We start from the raw sequence: 17,735 nt of genomic DNA on the forward strand, positions 1-17,735 counted from the left end.
CCGACAACAACAAGGATACTAACCACCACCAAAATGGCCCGCTCATCGTGAGTATACCGCGCTCAATTCACCGCAGCTTAGCTAACAATTCCAGCGTCCCCACCCAGAATGACATCGCTGTCCCCGAGTCGGTGCTCAAGAAGCAGAAGGCCCACCAGAAGACCAGCGACTCCCAGGCCGCTGAGTTGAAGAAGAAGCGTGAGGTATAACAGTCTCCCAGAACCTGCGCAAGCAGATAGGAGTTCCACAGTTGGCTAAGATTTCTTAGGCCAGCAAGCAAAAGCGCGAGGTCATCAAGGAGCGCGCCGCCAAGTACACCCAGGAGTACGCAAAGGCCCAGCGCGATGTCATCGAGGCCAAGCGTGCCGCGAAGCGTGACAACTCTCTCTTCGTCCCCGCCGAGTCCCGCCTCGCCTTCGTTGTCCGTATCAAGGGGTATGTTGCAGCTTTCCATACCTGCAAAATCTTTTACTAACCCACGCAGTATCAACAAGATCGACCCCAAGAAGCGCAAGACCCTCCAGCTCCTCCGTCTTCTCCAGATCAACAACGGTGTCTTCGTCAAGCTCACCAAGGCTACCAGCGAGATGCTGAAGATCGTCGAGCCCTTTGTCGCCTACGGATACCCCAACTTGAAGACCGTCCGCGAGCTTGTCTACAAGCGCGGTTACGGAAAGGTCAACAAGCAGCGTCTGCCGATCACCGACAACGAGCTCATCGAGGCCAACCTCGGCAAGTTCGGTATCACCTGCATTGAGGACATTATCCACGAGATCTACACCGTCGGCCCCAACTTCAAGGCCGTCTCCAACTTCCTCTGGCCCTTCAAGCTGTCTTCCCCCACTGGCGGTTTCCGCACCCGCAAGTTCAAGCACTTCATCGAGGGTGGTGACCTTGGTAACCGCGAGGAGTTCATCAACCAGCTCGTCAGGCAGATGAACTAGGCTGTTGTGCTTTTTGTTCAATGGGTGGAGTAAACGGTTAGCTTCAAAACGATACCATGAAGATCACGACTACTGGTCGCCCACTCCTCGACGGAGGATGGAGGGCAGGCCGAGCCACATGCTCTGGTTAGCTTAGACAAGTCTTCTGCACATCAGCTGAAGGAAGAATTCAAAAAGTTCATTCCAAAAAAGTTCATCGCATTGTTGTTTCATTGTAATGTGTCGATGTTGGCGTCATGCCACTGATGACTTTAACTCGTTGACTCAGTACCCCATGTCGAACACGTCGTCCTTCTCCGTCTTGTTCAAATCTTCCTGACTTCGGCTCTTTAAATGCCACAGCTCCCGCAAACGACTCAGACTCAAACGTTCGACCCGCCATTCCGACGTACTTCGCTCCTGTATATGGGCAATCTTGCTCGAAGAGAGAAGTCGGGTAAGCGAGAAGGGGCTGGGTCCGTAGTGGACGACCATGTAGAGACACATGTTTGTTTTGGAGAAGGTGATGGGTACGTGACAGCGATGAAGAGGTTTTCGTAAAGCTTTGTGCTGTGGTAAATGTGATGCGTATGTAATCGGATGCAATTGGATGTGGATTCTGTGGTGAAGAGACAGTGATTATGAAGTGGTAAGAGTGGTAAAAGTGCGAAGTGATTTGAAGATGTGCATGTGGTGATAGGCAATGAGTGACTCGGATGCGGATATGGAAGTTTACGTGGTAAACTGGCTGTGAGTCAACACGCCCCTACGAACGTGCCGGATCTGAACTGATTCCAGCTCAGTTCAACCGGACATAGATGAGTCGTTGTTGAACTCGGAATTGGAATGGTGTCTGGATATGGCATGATATGATTTACGAACGAAGGTGGTATGGAAGGGATGGGCCTGACGGAAAAGAGCCCGAGAGACATCAAGGGATGCGAAAGGAAGGGAGGATGGAAGTTGAACAAAGACCCGACTAAAAGGTTTCTTTGACACGGGTAGGCGGGTTGTTTTGCAAAGCTGCAAGCATCTTTGTGGAGAGGGTGCGATTCCGATTGAGCGCCGTTGTGGTGGGTGGTGAGGGGTGGCCGGAGAGCAAGATGAATGAAGGGATGAAGTCGCAGGGGCGCGTATGATCGTGGGAGAGAAGAGGAGGTTGTAGTAACTTGTATGACCTCTCAATCTATTCCAGGGTAGATGTATGATACCCGCACGTTCCGGTGTAGTGAAAGTCTTTCGGTTCTCTGGTGGGCGCGCATGTCGACCTTCACAAAGCTCAGATTCTTGCAAGATCCAGAAGTAAACACAATCAGTGACAAGACGAAATTCTTCATTGATCGAATACATCTATCATACAAGCATCCATAACCTCGTTGCCATTCTTCTCATAGCAGCATTGCGCCTATCGGAGACCGCCGCCCTCCGGCTCCGGCAGCCCTGCCCCCACGTTTGCGACCGTGCCGCAGATGTACACAAGGGCGGGTAAGAACAATACCCGGTATCATTTTACTCGATACCATCAAGTACAGTAAGCCGACGGGCAATGTTATTCCCGGCTCTTACATCGAGGCTGAGAGCCGGTTCTCGGAACACCAACACCGACACCAAACTCTACATCCCCGTCCCGCCTGTGCCTCCTGGACCAAAGAAAAACCCGTCAAAGAGATCCAAGCCGTTGCCCTGTTGGTAATTTGTCAGCACGTGTACTTCCATCGTAGCAAATAGTAGCGACAGTGAGGGGGGATACTTACATCACTCCAATCATGTGTCCCATCACCAAACCCCATTCCAAAGCCTATACCCACATCTTGCAGCCCACCACTTCCTGCATCAGCACCATTACCGCTTGCGCCCTGCACGGGGAAACTGTCTAGGAAATCTAGATCAGAGAACCCCAGATCAGGGTAGCTGGACGTGATATTCTGTGAGAAATTGTTGTAAGGGACCTGATTGCTAATTTGGTAGGGCGATGGCATCGATGGATTAGTAGGCGGAGACGTAGAAAAGGTATTTTGCTGGTTCGGACTAGTCATGTTTGAACTTTGGGCAAAGAAGTTGTTCTGTTGCTGCTGCTGTTGGTGGTGGGGTGTGCGCAGTTGAGGAGAGATCTTTAGATCCGCTGTGAAGGGCTGCATTTGAGACTCTGATTTCATGGGTGGGGGAGGGGGTCTCATGGCGTTGACCTGGTTGCTCACGCGACTGAAAGACCGTTTGTCGGTCTCGTCGTCGGAGAAGAGGTCTTTGAGATTCATGTCGAAGCGTGGCATGGGTCGACGCTGCTGCTGTTGTTGCTGTTGGCCAAAGAAGTTGGCTGTGTTTCTTGGTGCGTAACCTTGCATGTCGGTGTCTGACCTAACGTCTGCATCGGCTGCAGATGTGTATGCAGTATTCGGTGGGGTTTGTGTAGGGTACTGCTGTGCTTGCGGAAGTGACCGCAGAGCTTGCGGCCCGAAGCCGGTGGTGGACATGCACATCTGAATGGTCGCTTTGCTCATCCGATCGAATGCATCGCGACATGCTTCTGCAGGTGGGCACTTGTCGATCAGATCACCCAACACGGATGTCGCGGCAAGGACGGTGAAGTCGACGTCGTCAAGAGACTGCATTGGTTAGACATGTATGTTACACCAACAAGACGTATCCACAGTAGTACGGAAATTCGGACCGACTCACCAATAAACTACGTACATGAACGCTGTGCCACACTGCGTAGAGGAACGATATACCTGCAAATGTCAGCACAGTGGGTACCGGTGAAGATAATGAAGCTTACCAGCCATGAAGAGATGATGTGTCGCCAAAAAGGTGTAATTGACAAGATGGACGCGGTGCAACTGTCGATACAACTTCAAAACCTTCTGGCCAGCTTCGGCTACCTTGAGGAAAACGAGATCTTCGTCTTCGCGCTCCTCAAGATTGCTCATGGAAGGACTGCCCATATCTGAGCCGGTATTGCCCAGTTCTTCCTGCAGACCAGAGGGCACGACCAGGCTCTGTCGGTACAGCATAATCAATGCTTGCCAGTAGTTGAGCTCGAGGAATAGTGGCGAGAACTGCACGCCGGCATCAAGCTGTGTCGGCGCAGAGTCTTTCCATTCCAATAACCGTCTGTCGATATCTACGCGCCACGCGCGGAACGACTCAAAATTGATCAGGAATGGCGAAGGCAGCTTGGTATGCATGAACTCATTGCTCTGATTGGCACCACTTGCTCTTGCCTGCTGTGCCTGCCGATGTTGTAGGACTTGCAGAATTTCAGACTGCAGTAGTCTCAACCGGAAGTAATGGTGGGCCACAATCTTGTATGTCGGCTTCTCTTGATGCACTGGGGGTTCCAGAAATCCTTCCTTGGTAATGTAGCGATCATCGAGGAGCGAGGGGAATTCGGTAGTCACAATCTGGTCTGTGATACCCTATGCAGCTGTTAGTCACGCATCGGATTTTGAGAGCACGAGACCATGTTGGAAAGTCGGTGTCGAACATTCCGATCCTCGACACGTCCCCTGGTGAGGACTGCCGCACATGCATGCGGGATCGTGACATAACCGACATAATCGGTAGTACCATACGAAAATGAAGACCCAGGAAAGTACTTACGAAAGGTCTGCCAACACACGTGCTGACCAGTCTGTCCAACGAGTAGACGCACCACCACAAGCGTCTCCGTAGGTCTCTGACCCACTGTCTGCGGCCCCTCTCCTTTGCATCTATTTTCGAAGGGTTCCCGCCGCTGGCAGCCGTCGTGTTCCCGTTACCCTCAGTTTTGAAGGCCGCGGTTCCAGCAGACTGGTCTTCCGCACCCGCCCCGTCGATACCCACGCCATCTTCGTAATGCAACCCTAGGTCCACTCCAAGACGTACAGCAACGCCCACAATGTACCACAGCCCAGGGGCAACGGGTCTCAGCAGCGCAAAGCCCGCGAGCAGTAGCACAGCTTGCAGTTCTTCCAGGCCACCGCCGAAGCCGTCGGGACGGTCCGCAGCGGGAGAGGAACCCAGGAAATTCTCTAGGTGCACAATGGCGGATGCGTGGTACTCCTCGGGCTGGTGCTGGTGGCCTGCAAGTCGCCGCTTCTTGCTAATCGGCGGTGATGATCGTGATTTTGTTGGTGAGCGCCCGTGATCCGACGTCGGCGAGCCCTCAGAGTCGGAACTGCCCAGGATGATGCCAGCGCCTATGGCAAACACGATGTTGAGCATGTACGACTCTCGTGATGTGCGGTGCCGTTCACCGGAAGCGTACACACGCTCAAACATTTCCATAAACTCGCCCCGATGCAAGATGGGGATTTGTGGGTTTGCGTGCTCAAAGTACAGCTCAACAAGACGCGACCCGAGCTCTCGGTCTGGGAAGGGCGCCTGCCGTATGGTAGGTTTGGTCTGCAGGCCAAAGAAGGAGTCGCGCATCGAGGTGCCGCTGTCCACGACATTGCTCGTTACTTTTGCGCCCCGATTGCTGCCACGCTCAGAGGAGGAGCCTGATACCGAGCTCTTGACGGCAGCAAACACGACGCGGGCGAAGGATATGCCGGATGTGGAGCCTAGATATCGCGGGTCACTGGCGCCTTGCACCGAGACCATTCCGATGTTGGACACGAGCTTGGTCAGCTTCTCGCGATCGTACTTGTCGCTCTCCTCCTTGGCCTGGGCCGCCGAGGGTTTGGTATTGCCATTGCGCGGCGGCGGCGCGGCGGATATGGGTCGTGGTGTGGCGGCGCCATTGGAGGCAAAGGCCGGGTTGAAGTCGTCGGCTTCTTGGAAGGGGATCGAGTTGTCGCGCAGGAGCGACTCGAGGTAGGCGATTCTGGTTTCGCAGTAGAATACATAGCTGTAGCGCTCGTCAGTCGTAGCCGAGGCGACTGCCCATAGCTCCCCTCGTAACTGCGTACCTGCGCGGGATCTCACGCTTGGTGATGGGGTCGTAGCCGACGCACTTGACGCCGGCCTTGTCGCAGGAGGCGCACGAGGGCAGGCGCTGGTCGCAGCGGTTCTTGCGCAGCCGGCAGCGGTTGCAGGCGCTCACATTGCGGAAGGAGCTCGACGACGACGAGGCAGGCGCGGCGGGCGAGGCAGGCTTCACCGTCGACGGGGACGAGTCTGCGGGCGAGGGCCGGTCGCCGTCATGAGACGCCTCGTCCAAGGAGCGCTTGAGGCCGCTCATCAGGGCGCATGGCAAGAAAGTCCGCAGGGTTCGGGCTAGTGAAGCTCGCGCACGTCTGGCGTCTATTCTCCGAGCTCTCGCTGAACGGGCGGGCAGCTTTCTTGCTCCCCCGCACTCTGGATCAGGACGTCAGCAACAGCGACCACTGCGGGCGGCGTGGATAGGGCTGCGGATTGCGATTGCACGGAGAAGATGTCTGCCATTCTCCCAGCGGGACGCGGTAGTCGTCGCTTGAGAGTGGATGGCTAGCTGGTCGGCTACGGGCCTTATCTCTCCAGCGGAAGATAGGCGTGGGCGGAGTGTGGGTGCGGCTGCACGTCATGCTCGCCATGTGGGTAGACATCTACTTTGCCATGTGCTATGGGGTGCGTCCAGCATGAAATTGTTCAAGATGCCATCTTCCTCCTCTCACAATTATGTCATTATCCAGTTACACATCCGTCCACATGTCGACATGGCTGTGGTGCTGATTGCAAGGCTGAGCAAGCCCTCGTAGCATTACTAAACTGCCTCGGCCTCGGCAAGCCGACGTCGCGATCCTTCAACACCAAGGGACCACAAAAGGAAGCCGTTACTTTCGTCACCACGCGCATACATCTGCCGTCCATGACCTCGTGATACCGTTTCATGGTCGAAGCAGCCATGCAAGGCGTCCGGTATCCGCATGTTGGCGGTCACTGACTCGCGATCCCCGTTGCTCCACCACGTGCATGAAGCACACCGATCCAAGCACGTGTAGAAGGCAAAAGGAAGCATCCGTAACGTGCAAGGGACCGCTTCGACAATGCAAATTCCCCACTACACCTGTTTTGCAACCTCCGCTTAATCTTCAAGACAGACGCATTGAACTCACCGCTGGAGGCCTGTCACGACTCAGATCCAGCTAATGCACTCTTCACGACGTACATGGCAAAACAAAGGTCTGCGGTTTGAGAAATCATCCAAGTCATGAATTGGTGCTCGAGCACGCTAATCTAACATACAGTGTAGCAAGGAAAACTAATAACTACTGGGGTATTCTGTTCTTGAGACAAACGCCGGCTCGGGGATGACCATTGCTGGTCTCCAATACAATCGAGCTTTCCCTTCTAATAATGTTGACCCAAAAAATGCCGCCCGAATAATGATGTCGCTAAATTGCACCCATAATGATGCGCCGCGCGGGAGATGTAACCCTCATCTCTGCCGCGATGAAAAATGTCTCTATAATCCGAAATTATGATGTGAAAGGAAGGGTCGCTACCAGCGCGTCGACGCCCTGCAGAGGGCTTGCGCCGCATCATGCATGTCGAGGGGCGTCGTTACTGTTTTAGTCGTGATTGCGTGAATCTATTTGGAGAGGACGATCTCGATGTCGTCCGGAGTAAGAGTGATGACGGACTCTGCGTCAGAGTCAGAGTCGATGAAGGACTCCTCGTCCTGTGCAGCGAAGCTGGATCGCTTGGTCTCTGTGAGGGCGAAACCGGGGAGCCATCCGAGGAGAGCGACGGCGGCGATAGCCCACCACGCAAGACCAGACATGTGGAGCGTGGTACCAAGGCTGTCGACGGCACCCGAGATGGTGGGACCGAAGCCGCGAGAGATACTGGCAGAAGACATGGCGACGCCGTTCAGCGTGCCGAGAACCTTCTTGGATGGGGATGAGTTTGCGAGGATGATAGCCAAGGACGGGTAGGAGAGCGATTGGAAGGTGACCTTGGCCATGAGCAGAACCGCAAGTCCAGGAATGCGCAAGTTTTCGGGAAGGATAGCCAGGTAAGGAGCAAGGAGGTACAAGATCGGGTAGCAAGCTAGAGTGATCCAGAAAGTGCGAAGGCTGCCGAGCCTCTTGCTGACCCAAGGGAAAAGGATGACCTGTGCGAACATCTGGAGGAAACCTTGCACTGCGAGGAACGCGCCAGTCGTTTGAGTGGACCATCCGAAACCACCCTCAAAGCGGAAGGGAAGATGTTGGCTTCCCTCGGTTGGCACATGCTTGGACATGAGAATAGGTAGAAGCTGCTCGAGAGAAATGGTGTGGAAAGCAAGAACACCGTAGCACACTACATTCAGGCACACTTGCTTGGTGAATGCTTGTCGGAAAGTCGGCGCTGGCTCAAACTGCTTGTCCAACTCAAATTCAGGGACCTCTGAAATGGAAGTTCGTGTGCTGCAGAGAGTAGGCGAAGTGTCAGTGCTGCGGTAGGCCTGGACGTCGTGGTCGTGGTCGCTCAACATCGAGCGCATCTCGTCAAGCGAAGCATCCTTGTCGTCAAATCTCGCATCTGCGTCGCGCTTCCACAGCTTCTGGAGAAGCCATTGCCCCGCTTCACGGCCTCGATCCTGGTCGTATTTGCGATCCTCGTGGGTCTCTTCCAAGAACAAAATACCGACAGTCAGGCCGAGAACGACAAAGCCGGTGCAGACCAAGTTTGGAAGAAGGAACGGGTACGTTTCGAAGATGGTGTCCTGGAAAAACGGCATTACGTTAGCGGGACGAGCGAGCAAGCCGCCAAGCGCTCCGCCAATGATGGTGCTACAAAAAGCGGTCAGCGTGTGGACGAGTCGGGCTGCTAGGAAATATCTTACCCAAGGCACCAGACAAACGGCATGATGGAATAAGCGCGCGCTATGCAAAGTCAGTCGTGCGCGGCGTATAATTAGAGTTATGGCAAAACTCACGCTGATGTCGCTCGTCCGTAACAAGCTCTGCAACAGTGGTCTGGAGAACGCCGATGTTCCTGCATATTCGGTTAGCGAGGCTCAGACGCTAGATCGAACTATGACCTCACCCGTTAAGCAAACCCCCGAGAGCCCGCGCAATCAACGCCATTGGTAGGCTCTGGGAAAAGCCGAAGAGCAACATGCTCAGCCCCGTACCAAAAAGACCTCCAAGTAGGACCTTCTTCCGTCCTACCCGATCACTGAGTCGGCCCCAGAAAATGCCACTGATGCATTCCATGAATGCAAACGAGGATGTGACCATGCCGGTGTACATGGAAATTTGGGCGGTGGAATGTCCGGTCATGAATGATTCGACCATGAAGTATGCGTAGGGAAATATCGACATGAATGCGATTGGTTCGCATATCCGGCACAACGCTACCATCGTTAGCGACTGTCGTGTGCTGCTACATCATGGCATGCTGCTCACCAAGTACGGCCATCTGTCGGGTTGGGAAAGGTGTTATATCGCTGCCCGCGGCAGCTGCCACGCCATACCGAGCCATGTTGATAGTATCGAAGTCGAATGTAAGGTGGTGTGCAGGTGTAGAGGTCGAGGTGGTCGAAGAAGAATGTCAAATACTATGACAGCAGGTGGTGAATGTCAAAGTGAAGTGGGAGTCGACTGTGACAAATAAGACATGTGCGAGTTTGCGACAGATTAGTACCTCCAGGGCTCAGAGGTCAGAGTCAGTTTGCAAAGGACGCGAGCGTCACAAGGTATATAAGGAGCAGCAAGATTTAAGTGGCGTCCTCAAAACGGATAGACCGCTGGGATGAGCAAGGATTGTGGCGGCGGGGAAGAAACGGAGAACAAGCGGTGATGGCAGTGGGTATGGATACGTAGTGTGGGCGGATAGGGACAGCGGAGGGACCAGCGAATGTAAAATGAGTAGCGGATCCGTGATGCCATCGTTGCTACGAAACAGCCCACCGTCTGTCGATAAGCGACCGGAAAATGCAGTGCTGGCAGCCGAGCTGTACCTAGCTCTGTTTTTTGTGACTCCATGTCACCGGACGGGCTCTGTGAGTCTGTGTGAGCATGCGAGAGCGAATGCAGCCCCCTGAAAGTGGGCCAGGGCTGGGCTGGGGAAGCTTTCTGCTCATCGAACAAACCGGTCCGGGTTGGACGGAATCCACGACATTGGACGAGCTAGAAGGAACCGAGTAAGGCGGACCAGGGAGAGTTGCAAGAGCGTTGGACGTGGCTCGTAAGAGGAACAGGATCAACAGAGCAACCCGACTCCCCGGGACCCAAATCCTCGGCGCTAGAGATGCCCGCATGCCTCTACCGACATTCACAGGCACTAGCGCCCTGAGTCGCGCCACAGCAGGGGAGACCCTGTCGCTCTGTGAACGACATGGCAACATGCCGGCGACTTGCGGCTTGCTTTCCTTCCCTAAACGGACACAGCGGCCCAGAGGCCGATGCCCCGCCAGCAAATAGGACGTCGTGCCGCCAATGGTGTAGAACACAAGGCGATGCTAATTTTCGCAGCGCCCAGTTCAGGGGCACCAGGACACCAAGCCGCGGTCAGACTTTTGACGTGAGGCGAGTCAGAAGATTCGCCGCAGAATTTCGAGAAGCAGCTTGGGCCATGCAGCTGGGGCCCTCGCTGTCATTGATGATGAGCGTCTGTCATGGCATCATACCTTGCTGCTTGATTGCTCCGACAAACCCCCAAAAAATAGCGGTGTACTCCATGCCTATTCGGCAGATGCACACCAACCGGTCACGCGGCAATGCGCATTAGACAACGTCGCTTTGTTGCAATGCCTGGCGATCCGGATGGTCGTCAGCGCCACAAGGCACGAGTCGCGGCGCTTGAATGGCCGAGGAGGACGACGCAGCGCGTTTCGTATCCCTCAGATCGCAACCTGGCACTAGGCGTGCGGCGATTTCATTTGCTGCCCCAGGTATCATCTCTCTGCCCCCCTGTCCGGTCAGCGTGGTTTCGAAGCTTCCCACGCCTGCGCATTGGGCCCAACCGGGTCGCAGGACGTGGCTTGCTGCTTGCATCTGTCATTGCTGGTCACACATCGTGATTGCATTCTCATCAGTCATCAAGGCATCATAACCCTAGGACCCCCATCAGCTGACGAGGCTCTGCGCCCTTCTGCGGCGACGTAGCATCTGTACTGCTGCCCATTTCAGACCGCTTGATTAGGTTTTGCCAGCACTCCCATTTCCGGTGGGCCCCGGACATGCTTCCGTCATGTGCTGTAAGTGAGCTGTCGCGGTATACCAGCGATCTCTGCTTGCTGGTGCAAAGGTGTCCAGGGCACAACGGCTGTTTCGACGCAACCTGGCCTAAGCGGTCATGGCGGTGTGGATATGTAAGGCTGGCCTGCAGATTTCCACGCGAGGGACAGGGTTCGCAAGAAGATGGAAGCGTCTGAGACAGCCACCGCCTTTTTTAGCGCCTTTAGGTTTACGCCCCCTGGCCCTCTTATTGCTCTACTGGAATCCTCCGAGAATGACACCATGCTTCTTTGCCCTTAGGCAATAGCATAACTCATAGCGTCGTGCCGCGACGAAGATGACAGCAGATGCAGGCGGCGTGGGTTAGAGAGATTTCGGAGGATTGGGGTGTTCACGCGCTTGTCGGCACGAGTGTACAAAAACGAAAAGCCAGCCTTGAAACCGGCAGCGTGGGTCGATCGGAATGATGCTGCCCGATCATTCTGCATCAGGTAGATGCTCGATGCGGCGTCGTTTCTAGGTGCGAAGCTTTGTCTGCCTTCTTCTGCCCTCGGTTGCGACGACGTGTAATACCATCGCCTTAGGCTACCAATAGTGGGCTGACTGGAGCCAGCGCATTTCGACCCGAGCCTTGTACGACGTGGTCATCAATCATCACCAGTGCGGCACAGCGTCTCGAAATAAGCGTAGGAGGGCGAAAGTTGATTATCCTGATGCTGGTGTATAGGCTGGCTCGGCAAGCGCAAAGCGGGATGGCTAACCTCATGTCCCGACACAGGCGTTTCGAGACGATGTAGGTGTGTGTGAGCCAGTTCTGCTCTGACTCGCCAGTCCCAACGGCGCATGCGGTCATGCACCCTCCATGGTATTCTGACGTGAGTCCGGTGGTGTGCGTTCAGCCGGACCGTTGCGAGTGTGTCGGCACAGATACTCGGTCTCAGCATGCAGACAGAGCCTTGTCCCAGGGCCGCAGATGACGTCCCGAGCATGTCTGACATAGATGGACGACGGGGATGGAGCGGCAGCCCGGCATCGGGCGGGTGAGGAAGATGCATGCAGTGTTACCGCGAATATATGTAGAGGTGGTGTAGGGATGGTGTTCGACAGGGCGTTGCATCCACGAATAATCAGCTCGACCTCATCAAACACCACTCGCAAACTGCCACGTTGATGGGCAGCCCAGATCCCCCACGATGCTACCATGCGCGCATCTCCTTTCGCGACCCGGTGAGATACAGAAGGGTGTTGGTGGTGTTGCACGCTCAACGAATGGCAGGCGGGGAAGCGCGTTAGACTCAAGCAGGTGAGAACGCAGATCGGCTAGCACTAGCGTCGAACGCGCTTCCAAGGTTCGGCTCTCTATCGCAGGCGCCGTGCTTGCAGATGCCGAACGACCTACAACCATCATCGTTGCTCTCGAGATGCCGTTGTCCGTCTCTGCGTCGGCTCTCCCGTCGTTTCGGAAGCAGCATCTTCTCGTCGAGTTGTGAGTCGAGGCACACGGCTAGCAGCGGCGCTTCCTAACTCTGCACAGCACCCGTCTGCGCTATGCACAGCTTGATGGCGTTTTCTTGAGCATCACGCCCGGCGACCCAACACTGTGGGTAGGTGTAATATTCGTGCGAAAAGGTAGGCTGTTCTATAGGGCTACGCCACGGCGTTGCGTTCCTTGCGACGTTATTCACGTTTGACAGGACCATATGCACCTGCAGTCTTACGCTTCCAAATCTCCTTCCCACCCAGCTATCCTACTATACCCCCCCTCGTGACCTTTTCTACCGATGTCTTTCACCCGCTGCTCACGCCACTTACCACGTATACTTACACGACTGGCTCCGCCGACACGGATACGGTCAGTGCCACGGATGAGGAACGGCTGCCACCAGGAGGCTTCAGTCTCCGGCACGGCTTCCCGCACTGGTTCGGCAGAGCTCGAAGATCTGTACCGAGTTCTCGCGATGTCAGTGGATCTTCAAATGCTTTTCCCGCGCGATCCGACTCCAACGTCGTATCTGGCGTCCTCGGGGCTTCTCAGTCTACTGCGGAGTACTCCATTGTGCGCATGCTAGAGTACATCCGCTCGACCTTTAGTGAGGAGTCAATATTGGACTCACTTCCGCTAGAGGCTGCTGCGAACCCAGGCGCGTATCATGCGTGGCGGGCCCACCGCGCTCCGATATTGCAATCGCAACAGTCAGACCGAGCAACTCCAAGTCCCGACCCTTCCACAACGGACAAGTCAGAAGGTTCATCTGCATTGGGACGTAATCGCCGACCTGGAGAGTGGAACTGGGAGGGGGTCTGGGAGGAACGTGTAAGAAAAGCAGTCAAGGCTAGTATATCGGAACCAGTCCTGTTCGGCACTGGCGCTGGAGAAGACATTGTAGGTCGCAGCCATATCTGACTAAGCCACTACTTACTCATGTGATAGATTCGCTTTCGCGAGGCGGACGATGAGATGCACGAGAAGATGAAGAGACATTTAGAAGTGGCTGCCGCACAACTGGGTGAGGCGTAATGGGAGGACTGTTTCGATTACAGTCCACATCAAATATCTGGTACAAGCTATGCGTTGCCGTTCAGAAGCTAAGCATGAACTTGAACGCGTCTTGGTGCGAGTTCTTGATGAGATTGTCTTTTTTTCAGAAGTAGGAAGGGGCATCGTAGGTTTGTTGACGTGCCCACCTCGCACCTTCCCGGCTTGTAGCAGTGCCTCTCACTTTTAAACCTCACCCCACCGTTGGGCTTCCTACCTCTTCTCGCACATCCACTCTACATCTCAACTTGGGCATTGCCTACTCTTCTTATCCATCTCCCAGATTCCGTTTGCCATCTGACGTCACTGTTGATAGCAAGGCCACGCGTTCTCAAGAAAGTCGAGGTGAATGAGAGCGCGCCGCGGTGACTGGGCTTTTATTTGTGCCTAATTGGGACGCGTCCATAATGATCACAACAACAACAGCTGGCAGCGTCTTTCTGGACCGCGCGCCTCTCTGCCCATCTCCCCTCCACATCCAGAAGAAATCGCGAAAAGCTACTTTTCGAAGGCGAATATTTCGTAAGTCAACTCCTACCTATAGCGACGATCAGTACGTGTTCGGTCCGCTAGACGACATCATCGACGAGATCAAGAGCGATATCTGGGAGTCACCGCCCGACTACAGCTTCAACTCATCCGTCTTTGACTGGGCGCAGCCGCTCAGAGTACCTTTGTCGTGGACCGTAACACCTCTGCCTCTTAGTCGTGCGCCGAGCGACCAGCCTCTGACGATACGCAAGAACAGAAACAGTCGGTCCTCAGCCTCAGGATCCAGCTTTGGAGACCAGATGGCGTTCTCGCGCAAGAACAGCCATGTCGAGCCCGAAAACGGCGACCCAGTACGTTCTATGCCTACCACTGCACTTACCCCTTGGCCGTTGATCGATGTGGCGTCGAGCGAGGCTGCGCACCCTCTCTTCGTCGCCGACAGCGCTGAACACATGAACGCGCAGCAGGCTCTCGAGAAGGCGATCAGCAACACTGAAGGTCACGCCGAACCACTGAAGCGGCGCATGTCGTCAAAGCTTCGATCGTTTACCAGTGGTCTACCTCTCCTACGCCGCCACAACACTGGAGAGACTAGCGCTGGTATTAGCGATATACCGGGTGCAACGTCGCCAACAGCAGCTACAGCGCTCGCGGCTCACGAAGAGACTGAAGAAGGCTCAGAGGTGCAGCATCCGGACGATGAAGCTGTCGGGGCTTACCTGCTACGAAACGCCCGCAAGTACGTGAACATCTGCGAAGCTATGCAACAGTCACTGATATGATCCAGCGGTAACGAGTTCACCTCCATCATAGGATGTATCTCGAAGCGCATTCCTTCCCCGACTGACTTTGACCATGAGGCTTCGGAGGCACAGGTGTCAGACTTGACCTCCCATTTGCCAACAACCCTGCGCCCAGCGGTTAGACTGTTCCCTGAGGTCAAGCTTCTCACCGAGGATTACCAAGACATCGGCGTTGCTATCGAGATCGAGGGTGTCCTGCACAACCGAAAGCCTCTGCCCGACACCGGTATTGATGTGATCTTCGTGGTAGACAACGGGTAAGTGCCTGCATGGCGGGATCCACGATGCCAGCTGACATTCTGTACAGTTACTATGTGACTCCGGCTTGTCTCGAGAGGTCGCTGGATGCGGTTAATGGAGCCTTGGTAAACCACCATCGTTGATGTCGCTCAGAAGCAATCTACTAACCTTTTTAGTATCATCTTGGCGGCGAGGATCGCGTGGCGCTTTACACTACTCACTGCACCCACCGTGATGTCACCGGAAACAGGCCAGAAGTGCTTTATGCACTTCGACCCGTCTGTACGGAAGTCGATGAGATCTTTCAGGATTTGACGTCTAGGATCGCGCACTCTGGTTCGCAAGTCTGGCATCCGCCTCGTCCGAACCCGTCCATGACTGATGTCATCCTTGGCATCGCGAGATCCATGCAGGGCGAGCACCTCAAGGCCGGTCGAACTCATGTCATCGTGCTGTCTCCTGCAGCCCATGTCTTGCACGATGTATCGAAGTCCTTTCCGGATATCTACATTCACCGCATCAATCCTGCGCTGCTCCCATATCGCCGCGAACCAGAGTTCCAGGATACCATCTGTCTTAAAGACTGCTGCAAGAACGTTTTCGCCAGCAACTGGTCCAAGTACCAATCCACGTCCGGTCGCATCAAGCGTATCTTGAAGAATGCTCGGTCTGAGAAGCCTGTTGGCGAACTGTTTGACTTTACGGTCGAACTCCGGACTAAGGCAGGTTGTGAGATTCTCTTTGTCTGTGGAGACAAGGAGATTCGCCGATTGTTTCCAGGACAAGTGCACACCCTCTTCGTCTGGGTCCGCATCAACAAGGCTGAGACTCAGGGCGTTAACCTCAACTCTGACAACCCCATTCTCAACTCATGCCTCGACGCCAACGGACTGAGACAGGAGCTGCAGAACTGTGTCCGTGCAGGTGCCACCAAGGTAAACCCTCTTGAAGTGCAGCTACTGCATCGCAGCTCACTTCACCCGACGCGATCTTGGATGTACACGGAGGCTCAGCTCATCCTCACTCGCGAGCTTGGCGGGCTGGCACCTCTCCTGGATACATCCATGGAGTTTTTCAAGCGTCAGCTTTTCTGCAACCTTTCTCGAGTGTCGGCGGACGAAGCTAAAGTTGTGGCTGAAGCGACTCTTAACACCCTCCCCAAGGATCATGAACAAGCAAAGATGCTGCTGGAGAGCATGTCACAGGAGATCGAGCTTCACTTGGCGATCCGCAAGTATGAGAAGGAATACCGACAGAGGCTCCCGCTGTGCCCCGGTCCCACCGACGTGGAAGCATCTCACAAGTGGCTTCACGAGCTGTGGGCTCGTAGGAGGAACAAGCGCAGCGGCTCAGACGTGGCCTGATGCCTGTCCGCGAGCATATCGGTGATTCATCAAACCATGGTGGTGAAGGTCGGTGGTGGCTGTCAGCGCCTTTGTTTTTGGCTCGAAGCTGATGGCCAGAGGGTGGAGGAGGATACTGGCGATGCATGTGTTGGAGCAGCGAATCTCGCTTTCGACTTTGGTCCATTGAAGGCGAGTACGATCTGGAACGATCTGTAGGATACACTTCTGGCTATCACGTTCTGGATCATCTTCCACGAGGCGCGGAGGAAGCCGCATTCTGCCCTGGAAAGCCCAGGCCACACCATCCCAGAATGGTTCGCTGGGGGAATTTCTTGGGCCCCGGATCTTCTACGGTCCCAATATTACGATGTACAAACACTATTAGATTATACCCCAGTGCGAACCATGAGCATCAAACGAGAGATCATCCTGCATACGAGATTGCAAATCTCCTCGTGCTGCTAATCCCCGAATGACGTTTGCGTTTTTGCTTTTTCGTTTCATCTCATATGCAGGTCGTCGTTTCTTTCTAGAAGGAGAAGCCCCCGGTCGAACTCGGCTGAACACCCTCTTCATCCACGGCAGGGCTCGGATGTGGGCAAAGAAGGCTGAGAAAAAGCAAGGCGATGGTGCACCGGAGTTCTCTCCGTCCACAGCCCAGCCTGCATTCTGCGGCTCGATCGCGAGAGGGTTCGAAGGCCATTTCGCGGTTCACCGCTACCGCCGCCTAAACTGCACGATGCTAGCCTTGCATGTACATACGAAGCTGAGATACGAAAAACAAAAGATACATACATGCACGATGCACCAGTGCACGCGATCCCTGAAGCCAGCCCAAATTTTTTCATGATTCCGTTCCCACAAAACGCAACACCACCATCGTGCATGCAGCAGCTCACAGACGCGCGCGAAGGCACAGACTGCAGACGTAGACAGGGTAAAAGCAGGTGCGCGCATTTACCACCCAAGGCCTAGTTTTGTCCCATGCTCCTCTTGCTTCCGATAATCGCGTGCCGCTCCCAGGAACAAGCACAATTACCCTGACTTTGGCGCCAGCGTATTAGGTCGCTGGGCAGCCCGGAAAGTTGCCCCGGCGCCCGGCAGCCAGTTACGCGTGGTAGTCGGGCGCGCGCCGGTGTATGTAGGGATAAGGTTTGGGACTAGCGAAATGTGACGGGCAGACTTGAACCTGACCTGACCTTGTAGGTAGGATGGATGCCCAAAGGCTGTTTTGGGAAAATGGGAATGGGAATGGGGGGTTTGGCGAAGTTTGAATACGGATGCGATCGTACGATGGGTGTGGTACTGGTGTGGGAGGAGATGGG

General features: G+C 54.8%; 4 protein-coding genes across 4 annotated transcripts; 2 read left to right on the plus strand and 2 right to left on the minus strand.

Annotated features, from left to right (window-relative positions):
- Positions 1–33: 33 nt before the first annotated feature.
- Positions 34–944, plus strand: RPL7_2 (60S ribosomal protein L7; the record flags this gene model as incomplete). Its single annotated transcript, XM_049367939.1, has 4 exons — positions 34–47; positions 95–203; positions 269–435; positions 485–944. The coding sequence occupies 4 exons, from the start codon at positions 34–36 to the stop codon at positions 942–944; spliced, it is 750 nt and encodes a 249-aa protein (XP_049220260.1).
- A 1,593-nt stretch (positions 945–2,537) lies between these two features.
- J4E78_007333 (uncharacterized protein) lies at positions 2,538–6,087 on the minus strand (the record flags this gene model as incomplete). The annotated part of the gene is given in 6 exon segments (XM_049367940.1): positions 2,538–2,606; positions 2,678–3,526; positions 3,615–3,652; positions 3,700–4,339; positions 4,524–5,815; positions 5,832–6,087. 6 exon segments carry the CDS (start codon positions 6,085–6,087, stop codon positions 2,538–2,540), a joined length of 3,144 nt encoding a protein of 1,047 aa, XP_049220261.1.
- Positions 6,088–7,416: 1,329 nt separating this feature from the next.
- On the minus strand, positions 7,417–9,296 carry J4E78_007334 (uncharacterized protein; the record flags this gene model as incomplete). The annotated part of the gene is made up of 5 exons (XM_049367941.1): positions 7,417–8,602; positions 8,656–8,695; positions 8,749–8,807; positions 8,859–9,168; positions 9,221–9,296. The coding sequence occupies 5 exons, from the start codon at positions 9,294–9,296 to the stop codon at positions 7,417–7,419; spliced, it is 1,671 nt and encodes a 556-aa protein (XP_049220262.1).
- A 3,118-nt stretch (positions 9,297–12,414) lies between these two features.
- On the plus strand, positions 12,415–16,428 carry J4E78_007335 (uncharacterized protein; the record flags this gene model as incomplete). Its single annotated transcript, XM_049367942.1, has 9 exons — positions 12,415–12,422; positions 12,528–12,622; positions 12,688–13,376; positions 13,425–13,500; positions 14,012–14,051; positions 14,074–14,760; positions 14,809–15,081; positions 15,132–15,189; positions 15,241–16,428. The coding sequence occupies 9 exons, from the start codon at positions 12,415–12,417 to the stop codon at positions 16,426–16,428; spliced, it is 3,114 nt and encodes a 1,037-aa protein (XP_049220263.1).
- Between the last annotated feature and the right edge of the window lie 1,307 nt (positions 16,429–17,735).

This window comes from Alternaria triticimaculans (assembly GCF_023758025.1).
Source record: "Alternaria triticimaculans strain BMP 0046 chromosome Unknown scaffold_11, whole genome shotgun sequence".
Classification (NCBI taxonomy): domain Eukaryota; kingdom Fungi; phylum Ascomycota; class Dothideomycetes; order Pleosporales; family Pleosporaceae; genus Alternaria; species Alternaria triticimaculans.